At 58.2% G+C, this 11,473-nt stretch overlaps 1 protein-coding gene across 1 annotated transcript; it reads right to left on the bottom strand.

The window, feature by feature from the left end:
• Positions 1–5,109: 5,109 nt before the first annotated feature.
• Positions 5,110–8,496, bottom strand: LOC309675693 (BTB/POZ domain-containing protein KCTD12-like). Its single transcript, XM_082488043.1, has 2 exons — positions 8,440–8,496; positions 5,110–6,763 (listed from the first exon to the last, which is right to left on the bottom strand). Exon 2 carries the CDS (start codon positions 6,737–6,739, stop codon positions 5,849–5,851), a length of 891 nt encoding a protein of 296 aa, XP_082344169.1. The 5' UTR covers positions 6,740–6,763; positions 8,440–8,496; the 3' UTR covers positions 5,110–5,848.
• Positions 8,497–11,473: the final 2,977 nt, after the last annotated feature.

Raw genomic sequence — 11,473 nt, 5'->3', positions numbered from 1 at the left:
GTAACACCAGCCAGGTGATCTGCTCTTTCCATACAAATGCTCTCCTGCAGGCTGCTGGCAGGAGAGGCTTTTCGTGTCCCTGATTAGAATTGCAAGAGAGGACGGCACTTGACAGTATGCAGTAAAGAGCTGTGTTTGTCCTCTATAATTGCTGCGTGATCCCCTGCCTCCCGCCGAACCACAGCACGCCATTTCGGGCCGAGTCGAGGAAACCGCGGGGCCGAGTTAAGTTTTCCGCGAACGGGGAGGAAATTTATTTCTGATGGCAGATTTGTCCTGCCGCCCTGGGGATTTGGGGGCTCGTGTGCCCTTTAGGGTCACTTTAAGGATGCTGTTGGCAAAGCGGACTCTGCATCACCGTGTATCGCCTGGAGACGGGCGGGAGGGAGAGGGGACAGACACCTGGGACGCAGGGGTTGTGCCGTGGACTCAGATATGACTTAGATGAGACCTGGCTTAGTCTATTTGCAAGAAGATATCTCAGGCTGACACTCTACAGCTCTCCCAGAGGAGGGGACAGTGATAATTCCCAGCCATCCACCGCCTAGAACCAAGCAAAACTTGTTTGTTTTTTTTTAACTGCAAAAGCCTTTTAAGCAAACCACCTGCACAACATGAAGCCCCGAAGTGTAACCTGCCGGAGCTCACAACAAGCCGTCAACACGGGTTGAACAAGCTTCATTTGGCAAAGCGCTCCCGCAGCTCTCCGCCAGCTGCCGGAACAGCTTACCCAACCCAAAGCATCTTCTGGCTCGCAGGACTTCCAGCAAACGCAAACACTGGCGGCTCCGCTGCATTCCCTCTCCCGCGGCCCCCAGGAAGGAGGTCCAGAGGTCTCTCCGTGGCCGGCCAGAGCGGAGCAAAGCTCTGGGTATCGTCTCCCCTCCCACACGTTGCAGCCGACTGGTGTCAGCTGCTCAACTGAGCCTGAAAACTCGTTTTGTTAAGCCCCTTCCCACAGAAAGCATCTCGGCTGCAGTTTCCGCACCGAGAACTGGAGAACCCCCACCTCTCCGATACTTTTTCTCCGTGGTGGATACCCGTGCTGCTAAAGGTAGTTTGGGGGGGGGGTTATTTTGCAAATTAGAAGAGGTCGGTTCCGGCTTGCAGCTACTGCTGCTTCTACCCTTCTGCGCCTCCTGGTCATTAAGTCCTTCGCTATTGCAATCAAGTCAAGTCCCAATCCCTGTGGTGCACGGAGCAGCCTGGGCTTCTCAGGTTGGGGTTTCTAGGCTGGGGACGGGGGTTTTGGTGTCTCCCCTCCAGCTTTTCCAATCTTCTGGACCCCCCAGGACCCTGCTTGTCCTCTTCCCAGTCCCCCAGTATCGATCTGCTCCATCCTTATTGCCCCCCCCCCCCCGGGTGCTGGCAGGATGGGGAGAGCTCAGCTTCTGGGCAGGGCAGGACTTCTCTGCCACCAAAGGGGGTCCCCTCACAGAGGGGCTGAAGACAGAGAGGGGAGATAAAATGTTTTCAGATGTTCTCTTGGGGTGGCTGTTGGAGACCGACGGGATTTGGCTTTTCCTTATGGGGAAAACCTCAATTCCAGCTGTTTTTGTGCAGAATGAGATGCCGAGCGGGTAAGCAGCAATTAGTGGGCAGGGTGCTGGCCTGGGAACGCAGACCCAGCCCGAGTTCATGTCCTGCCTCGTCTGAACGAGGGATCCTATTTTGGGATGGATCATTTTCTGGGGATCTCTAAATGAAAGGGTGAGGTCCATTACCCCTCAGAGGGAAAACAAGCTTTGAAAGCTTGAAGCCGTTTACAAAAACATTCCTTGGTTTCTGGTGAGCTCAGAAGCTGCTGAGCTTTGCGGTGAGACCAGACGCCTTCCCAAAGGATGCTCTCCCCCACTGTGGTCCATACTCTTCCAGAAGGGACCTGCTGCCACACAGAGACCTCCTGGGGAGGTTGTGGGCTTCTTATGCTGTCCTACAAAACGTCCTCGAGGCCAAGGGGGTAGGTGGTTTGGCATCTGGGGATGGACCAGCCCTAGCTTAGACACGGTCCCCCACCTCTCACTCGCAGCGGGAGTCCCCTCAGAAAAGCCGATGACTGCTCAGTGCAGGTCAGATTAAAATAATCGCAGGGATCCCTCCCGGCCCTGGGCTTTTGCAGACAACATGACTAATCCCCCAGCGCACATGCGACCCATTTTTACTCCAGGTGTGCCCGTCTCCCTGCCCACGCACAGCCCCCCTGCCCTTCCTCCGAGGTGCCAGCCCCGTGGCAAAGCCACCCACCGCCCAGCTGGGGCCAAAGCCCTGGTCCCGCAATGGTCCTGGTCCCCTCCAAAGCCCTGGACCCGCAATGGTCCTGGTCCCCTCCAAAGCCCTGGACCCGCAATGGATGCGGAGGAGCTTCGCTCATAGCTCCTGGATAGGAGCAGACTGCTGCCACCAGCGCCTCTAACAGGATCGGGTGCGATGCTTCGGTGCTACCTGGGGGACATCGACTCAATCCAGTGCCTGAAGAGCAAGGTCACGTCACCTTCTCAGGAAGAAAAAAACCCACCTCCGAGGCCAACATCCTGGAGGGAAGGAAACTGGAGAAGACTTGATTTTTCCCTTGAGTCCCTATGGACACCCTGGATGGTGGGAGATGCTGAGGGGAGACCGCAAGGGCGGCTAAGTAGGTCTGGGTGCTTCGAACAAGCCCAACCCAGAGACAGACCACCGCGGTTCAGGAGGCAGCTCGATGCCTGGAAACACGCAGGCACGTTCCCAGGAAAAGCCAGCGAAACAGGTCACAGCAGGAAAGCGCCTTCTGCAGCATCTCCTTGAAGTTCTGGAGACTGAGAGCGCTTCCCAACTCACTCCAGCCACCCCCTGCTTTATTTTATTTTTTTTTTTTTTTTTTTTTTTGCCCAGCTCGAGTGACTTGCCTTGATTGCTCAGAGGATGAGGACCTCAAACAGATGTTTTTCCACCCCACCGTTTCTCTGCAAAATGGTCTCTCCTAATGATCAACTTATTCAGGTTCTCCTCCCAGCCATGGGCAGCAGCAAAAAGATGCTCTTTCTATCACTAGATATACGCCAAGGAAAGAAACAACCCCAAATTTGTTGTATTTTTGTCAAGATAGATGTCAACAAACTTTTTTTTTTTTTTCCCCACAAAGTATCGGTTTTCACGAAAACTGTCAGACTCTAAAATGATTCAGAAGCGAACTCTTCTGCTCTGATTGTATTTCACTCGGGGTGTGAGGTTTAACAGCCCCGATCACATAACCTGGCAGATCAGACCCACCTCGGTGTTGACTTTGCCATTACGGTCTCTCCCTCAGGAAAAACACTCCCTCCTTGTGAGATCGATTTTTCAGTCTGGTTCCAGAGGGGAAAAGCAAACCTCAAAACACCAGCGTTTCTCACAAGGCAGCAATTTCTTTTTCCAATCAGTCCTGATTAATAACGATCAGAAAAATCTTTAGTTTAAAAAAAAAAAAAAAAATTAGAAGCGAACACGGAGCGCTTGTCCCCTCCCCCTTTATTTAAAAGGCTTTAATTCTGTCCTTCAGCCTCTCTCTCCTCACAGAGCTCAAGTTCCTTTTTCTTTTTTTTTTTTTTTTTGTTTAAAGCTGGTTGTCATTTCCTCTTCAAAACGCCGTTGCAATGAGGAACGGACCGTTATAAAAATACCATTTCTCGCCTTCCCCTTCTCCAGTTAGAGAGGGACTGCCTCGCCATCGAGCTTTGGCTCGCCCTGCGTGCCAGGAGGCTCCAGCCCTCCCTCCTCTTCCGGAACCGCCTACAAACCTTTTTCCCAAATAAACCCCCCAGAGAAACGCCTGAGAGCTTCAGAGGGGACTGCTCGAGAAGCAGCCAGAGGTGGAGGACCCAGGGACGGATGGCGGGTTGTAAGGCAGCCGAGAGCTGGCAGAGCGAGGGAGGAGGAGGAGGGGTTGGGGACTTCGGGGTAGTGGGGACCACCTGCGACAGCTCCCGCTGGCGCTGGCACCCAGACGGCCGACTGGGTCACCCCTTGCGCCAGAGCTCGCGAAGCCCCCGTTGAGTGATGGGGATGGAGGCATCGCCCAGGGCTGGGTCCGCGGGCAGGTGGGTAACTCTGGACCCCACTGCGCGCATCCGCATCCCTGCAGGGATGCCCCGTGGTGCCATTCCCGCGCGCATCCGCATCCCTGCGGGGATGCCCCGTGGTGCCATTCCCGCGCGCATCCGCATCCCTGCGGGGATGCCCCGTGGTGCCATTCCCGCGCGCATCCGCATCCCTGCGGGGATGCCCCGTGGTGCCATTCCCGCGCGCATCCGCATCCCTGCGGGGATGCCCCGTGGTGCCATTCCCGCGCGCATCCGCATCCCTGCGGGGATGCCCCGTGGTGCCATTCCCGCGCGCATCCGCATCCCTGCGGGGATGCCCCGTGGTGCCATTCCCGCGCGCATCCGCATCCCTGCAGGGATGCCCCGTGGAGCCATTCCCGCGCACATCCGCATCCCTGCGGGGATGCCCTGCGGTGCCATTCAGCTCAGCTGGGTTCAAAGAGGAGGAGGGGGGTGGGGTGGGGGTGTTAAGGTTTATTTGAATCCATCTACTAAAGCACATTTCTCCCTGTCCGTGTGCCGGTGCACCCAGCAACACCTCTGGGTGCAGAGAGCACAGCACCCACCACGACCTCCTTCGCACCTCGGCACATGCAGACGGAGGCCAGTCGGTTTTGTTCCTTTATTACGCGTTGCCCAGGCGTGGTGAAGCAGCAGCAGCGGCGGCAGCAGCAGCCAGCCAGCCCCAGGACCAAACGCAGGCCGCGGAGAGCTGTGGTTGGAGAGACCTTTGCAAGACAGATTACCCAAACGGCAAAGGTTTTCACGTTGGGCAAAGATTCCCTTGAAGCTGGGAAGTCGGGGGCTGAGCCCCACCGCTGCTCACTGGGGCACCCCGGCCCTCTGAAGCCCACGTCGCTATCTATCGCGCTCCAAAGGAAAGAAGAAGGTCCTTTTTTTTTTTTTCCTCCTGACAGACCTCCAACTACGTTGAGAGACGCATAAGCATTTTACACCCTACAGCGTGTAAAGCCTTCCCCGCTCCCCCCCTCCCTCCCTGTATATATGAGCAGAGCATCTGCCCCCTTCCCACCCACCCACCCCCCAAAAAAAAAAAAAACCCAAACAACCCCAAGGCACCGCAGAGCGGCAGCGATGCTTCCAATCAGAACTGCAAACACGGGGTGCGTCTTTACCCAACCTTCCCAAGCACCGACGGTCTAAACGCTAAGCTGCTTACATGGGCTAATGGCAATATATCCGAGCGGCGAGCCTTCATCTTTCCACACCCACACCCCCCAAACCCTCCTCTCCGCTTCCCACCTTTCTCCATGTCCTTAAACCAACGCTTTCTCACTCGAACCCCTCGGCAGATCGAATACAGCGTACGCAGCGCGTTCTCGGGGAGCCGCGTGGCGCACGGGGCGCAAGAGCCAAGTTCAGCGTCCATCATGGACCAGCTCATCCAGCGGCAGCAATCCCAGCCCAGAGCAGAGTCCCGTGCATCCCCTCCCCCCCAAACTCCCTCCCCCCCCAAACATGTACACGATAAGTGTCCAAGTCCACACATCCAGGGAGGGTTGGGAGCTACAGGCAGCTACTGCAGAAGTCGGAGCGAGGGAAGAAGGTTGGTGGTCACCAGTTGCTACAAGGAAGAGCTGAAGAGGTTCAATGTGGAAGAAGGAGGGGGGCGGGGGGGGATAACCCAAGAACAAACTCAAAAGGAGACAAAGGGGGGACGCTGGGATTCGGGGGTTGGATGTCTACCTTCTAGGCAACAGCCAGCACAGGAGAGGAAAGGGAGAGTTGGTGTTTGGAGGTTTGTGGGGTTTGGTTTTTTTTTGTTGGTGTCACTCACGATAGAAAACATATTCGGTGTAAGAGGTCCAGATCCTGTCATCTGTCTGGTCGTGGGCGAAGGCACAGGTGCCTGTGGAGTTGCAAGCCACCATGTGGAAGCCAGCATCGGCCAGTTTATCAAAGGCTTGCTCCAGGAAGGTGAATTTGAGGTAGTACCTGGAGGTGTACCTCTCCGGCGGCCTGTCCGGGTCCCTGCTCTCGTTCAAGGTATCACCAAAGACCTCCTTGGCCAGCGACGTCTTGCCGCAGACCATGATCCGTGCCACCCTGCGGAACTTGGCATCCGTCTGGCTGTCCCTGCCCAGGGTGTAGGAGCCCCGGTAGCCGATGGTGATGAAACCTGCCCTGCGGACGTCGGTGCTGGCAGCACCCATGCTGGTGGAGACGGCACCGCCGGGGCCACCAGCCACGGCGCTGGGGAGGGTGGCACTGGCAGAGGTCAGGTTGCGGGTGGCATCCGTGTTGGGGGAGAGCTCCTCCGGGTCGCTTTGGCATGGGTCGTCTCCCAGCGAGTTCTGCTTGCTGAGCTTGGGGGCCAGCATCTTCACAAGCTCCGGCAGCATGAAGTACTCAGCCTCTCGCTGCAGGCGGCTCCTCTCCGGGAAGTGGTCGGGCAGCACCAGCTGCTGGTCCCTCATGTAATCCAAGATGTAGCGGAAGAGGAAACCATCCCGATCCACGAAGAACCGTCCCTTGCTGTCGCGGGCCAGGGATCGGACGTTCTTCTGGGTGAACATCTCCCAGAGGAGCGAGCCAGGCACGCTGACCAGGGTGGGGTGGCGGGTGATGTAGACTTGTCCACCCACATTGAGTTCAATGATCTCAGGGAAAGGGAAGTCCTCGCTGGGTTTGGCACAGCCCGCGTTGTCTGCCAGGGCCATAATGAGCTACCGCTGCCTTCCCACCTGCAACGAAAAGCAGCAACGTGCCAATGTTAAGCCTGCCAGCAAATGCAGCTCATCATCCCGCTGATCCCCAGCCAGGTCTTTGGGTCAGCGAGCAGAGCAGGCTCAGGTCCCCGTCTCTCCAGGATCTAGGATTCAGCTCTCTTCCCTAATCCCTGGCTCTCGGAAGAAGCAGCATTAGCTAACGGCACCTTCCCTTCCACGCCACAAGAAGGGAAGAGCACTACCCGTGGCCCGAACACACCATCTTCACCTGCAGCCCTCCCAACAGTCAGCCCCTGGGGCTGGAGCTCAGCACCTTTGCCGAGGAAGGTGCAGCGATGCTGCACTGATGTTAACAACAGGAAAAGCAGGACCGTCACACCCTGGGTCTGACCGGCAACCTGCCTGGCCCAGCATCCTGCCGGTCAGGAGGAGCTTGCCGAGCGTGCCAAGGGAGGACCGCATTACGGCGCAGTGTCTCCTGCCGAGTCGGTGAGCCGGAGGGGAGTTTACGGTCCCACGCAAGGAGCACCCACAAGTCTGCCAGGAACGCGGCGCTAGATACCACTATAAAGGACAGAGCGACGGTGCCTTTTGGCACTCTTGCTCCTGGAAAGTGCTCGAGAGAGACTCGAGGCCAAACTGAGAGCAGGTGAGAGATGGCAGAATCTCTCCAAGGGTCTGGGACCAAGACAAAGACTGGGCTCTTGGTACAGCCTTGGGCCAGGTGCCATGTTATTTATACGTTTTCCAAAGGCAAGCTGATTCTTAGGCATCTCTCGACGCCGCAAATCGGCGCTTACATAAACCTGGCTCAGCAGACAGACTCCCCATCCAGCCCGGCCACGCTTCGTGCGGGGATTTGGGAGACCAGGGAGAAAAGGGGTTTCCCTGCGCTGTCCCCAACCGCCTGCCGGGGTTGGCCCGAAGCTCTGCCCACCCCCGGGGTGATGTTACTGCAGCCCTGGGACCGTTTTGAAGTTGGCACCAGCTGCCTGCACACACCACCACCACCCCCCCCTCCCCCCGCCCCGGGGACGGGTCCCGCAGCCAAGAAACCACACGAAAGGCTCAGCAGCACAAAAGGATCCCAACGGGAATTTCAGGGGAAACTAACGGGCGAAAAATAAAACTCGGGGGGGCACTTTTGGGTGGCGGGGGAGAGCTGAGGCTGCATTTCATGGCCACACGCCTCCTCCCAGCTCGCAGGGATGCTCGGGGGTTTCGGGGAAGGGGCGAGTCGGGTCAGCCTCTGCCAAAGAAGAGGCTGCAAAGATCGGGAAGAGGACCGGCGGGTCCCACCCGGCTCCCCCCTTCCCAAACCCCCTCCCGCGGTGCTTTTGAGTCCCTTTCTCCGGCGGTGCGCTCCGGAGCCCGCCTGTGCCGGACCCCTTTGTCACGGGTGGGGGACGCTGAGGGCTGCAGCCGGGCTGGGTGGGTGCAGGGTTGGTTTTTTGGGGGACACAGACACACACAAGGACAGCCCCCCCCGCCTGCTTCATGCCCGGAGCGCGGCCGCAGCCCCTCCCCGGCACCGGCAAAAAGCCACCGACGGGGACGGGGACAACGCGGCTGCAGGAGCCGGAGCCGTCCCCAGCCCTCCCCGGCTCGGGGGGGGACACCCTCCTGCCCCCCCCCCCCCCCAAAAGCCCACCCCATCCCGGCGGGACCAGGACCCCGTCGCCCCCCGGTACCTCCGCAGGGCGGCCCGGCCGTGCCGCTCCGTTCCGTGCCCGGTCCCCGCCGCTCCGCTCCGCTCTGCCCGCCCAGCCCTGGCCCTGCCGTTTTATGCTCGGGAAGGCGACGAGCGCCATCCCCCGCCATCCCCGGGCCCGCCTCGCCCCCGCCCCCCCCCTCCTCCCCCCGCCGCCGGCCCGCCCTCCCCCTCCACCCCCGCACCCCTCTCCTCCCCCCCCGTCGGGAAGCTCCGTGCCGGGGCCGGGCGAGGGCGGGGGGGGGTCTGCATCCTCCGGGAAAGCACCATTTGGCTCTAAGCGCAGAATGGTTTAGGTTGGAAGGGACCTTAAAGACCGTCCAGTGCCACCCCCCTGCCCTGGGCAGGGACACCTCCCCCCAGCCCAGGTCGCTCCCAGCCCCGTCCAACCCGGCCTTGAACACCTCCAGGGATGGGGCAGCCACAGCTCCTCGGGGCACCCTGCGCCGGGGGCTCACCACCCGCACAGGAGAGCATTTCTTCCTCATACCTAATTGAAATCTCCCCTCTTCCGGTTTAAAGCCATTCCCCCTCGTCCCATCGCTCCCCTCCCTGATCCAGAGTCCCTCCCCAGCTCTCCTGGAGCCCCTTTAGGCACTGGAAGGGGCTCTGAGGTCTCCCCGGAGCCTTCTCCTCTCCAGGCTGAACCCCCCCACCTCTCCCAGCCTGTCCTCCCAGCAGAGGGGCTCCAGCCCTCCCAGCAGCTCCGGGGCCTCCTCTGGCCCCGCTCCAACAGCTCCGGGGCCTTCTGCTGTGGGGACCCCCCGAGCTGGAGGCAGCACCGCGGGGGGGTCTCCCCAGAGCAGAGCGCAGCAGAGGGGCACAGTCCCCCCCTCGCCCTGCTGGCCACGCTGCGGGGGATGCAGCCCGGGGTGCCGGGGGCTCGCTGGGCTCCAGCGCACATTGCTGGGGCATACTGAACTTCTCATCAACCAACACCCCCAAGTCCTTCTCCTCAGGGATGCTCTCCATCCGTTCTCTACCCAGCCTGGATTTGTGCCTGGGATTGCCCCGATGCCTTTACCCAGCTGGGCGAAAGCATTACAGCACCCCGTACAGGGGGCACTGGGGGTCTGCCTGCCCTGCACCCCCAGCCCCAGGCTGGGCATGGGAAGGGGATGGCAGCCCTTACGATGCTGCGCTGTGGCGCACAAAGTGCTTTGCACGATCGTGGTGCGCTGGTGGGAGCAGGCACTGGCCCTCTTTGCCCCGGCTGCGGGCCAGGAGTGGGTGTTTGGCACAGGGGGCCGTGGCCAGCCGGCAGCCCCAGCTCAGCCAAACTGGCCCAGTGGCTGCATCCCCCAGGGCCTGGCGTCGTTTCAGGACCTCAGCACCAGCCCCAGACCTGAGCGTGCTTGGGGAACCATGGGGAGATGCCAGAGCCTGGGTGAGAGGTGGAAGCGGTCCCCCAAACCAGCTGGTTGCCAGGGCATCCCTCATCCCTCTAGCCTGGCCTGCCTGCGGCCATCCATCCTCCCGCTGTCCCACCTCATGCCCCAAATCCCACGGCTCCTTGGCCATGGGGACGTGTGTCTTCACTGCGCTGGGAGGGGACAGCGCAGCTCCATCGAACACTTATCATCTCTCATTTGTCCGGCTCAGGTACCTGGGGTGGCAGTGACGCAGGGCAGGATGCTCAAGGACCACAGATCTTTGTCCAAAGGGCCACTGCTTGTTGGAGTCCTTCCTGCTCTGCCTTCAGCCATGTTAGCACCAATGTCAGGGCTGGCTCGGGGACGCTTCGAGGTCCACGTGGCAATGCGTAGCCACAGAGCCCCACAGCTGGCCAAGGCTGTGCAGAGACAGGGAATTAGGGATGGAAACAAGGTCACTTTTCTGCTCCACACAGTTTGGTCATGGTCTGTTGAAAAATTCCACTTGTTTGGTCCATATTGCTATTCCTGGGATCATTTTATATATATATATATATATATATATATATATATATATATATATATATATATTTTTTTATATATCCTTGAGCTGTAGGGACTGAAGACGCCTTTCCCAAGGTACGAACAACACCTGGTGGGACATAAAGAGCTTGGCCTGTTGCGATAGCCTGTTTGTTAGTGCTGGTAAAGCCAGGTGTGAGAAGAGAGAATCCATCTCTTCCTTGTTTGTTTAAGAAAGGCCAGTTTTCTGTAAAGACGGGAAAACACGGTGACTCCAAACACCATCTCAGTATTCGCACGTCTCCTAAAAGTCTGATGAAGGCAGCCTAAAATCCAACTTTCTGTGATGGCGCAGCTGACCTGCGTTTGTCTCTGAGTTTATTTACATGCACCTGTCAAATTTTGTAAGGGCAGAAGATGTGATTTCTACCCCACCCCGAGATCAGATCCCACACTGGGTCGGGGAACTCAGCTCCAAGGAATTTCTCTGTTGGGGTTTCTCATTGCTGTTTTCCTGTATGGCAGCAGTATCGTTGCGCAGACGTGTGAGGCGGTCACGAAAATTAGTTAGAGATGGGATGTCTCTCTGAATAAACAACCCGGGATGCTGTTCCCTGCGTCTGCCAGTATGTTGAAAGAATAAATCCATAGGTATCAGTCTTCCTATAGCGAGCCGAAGGCTACCCGGAGAATGCCCCGCCATGCAAACGCGGTGTGGCTGTGCAAAGCGTGGACTGCCCTGGTATTAAAACGAGCTCATGGATCAGCTTTTGCATACGTCCCGTCAGGGCCGTTTGATTATTTCTCTAGAAACTGTGGGGCTCTCCGCCAGCAGCTCTGTTTGCGGGTAAGCGGGTGAGAGCATCCCCGAAGAATCCCGCGTTAGTGGAGTTGTCTTGAATTCAGCAGCGCCCCGTGGGTTCCGGGTTCGCCATTACTAGCCATGTGGGTGGGGGCTGCGAAGGCTGACTTTTCACAATTGAACCAGGAACTTTCCTGTGCGCATATTTGGTGGGATATATTTATAGACGGGGGAAAGTTAAAGATGGGATAAAGTGTTTTGCAATTATAGAAATGAACAACAAAAAATTACCCAAACTAAAAAAAAAGAGGAAAAAA

Source organism: Vanellus vanellus, assembly GCF_965231255.1.
Source record: "Vanellus vanellus genome assembly, chromosome: 10".
Classification (NCBI taxonomy): domain Eukaryota; kingdom Metazoa; phylum Chordata; class Aves; order Charadriiformes; family Charadriidae; genus Vanellus; species Vanellus vanellus.
The sequence above is the reverse complement of the archived record's forward strand: the minus strand, read 5'-3'. Positions and strand labels throughout refer to the sequence as shown.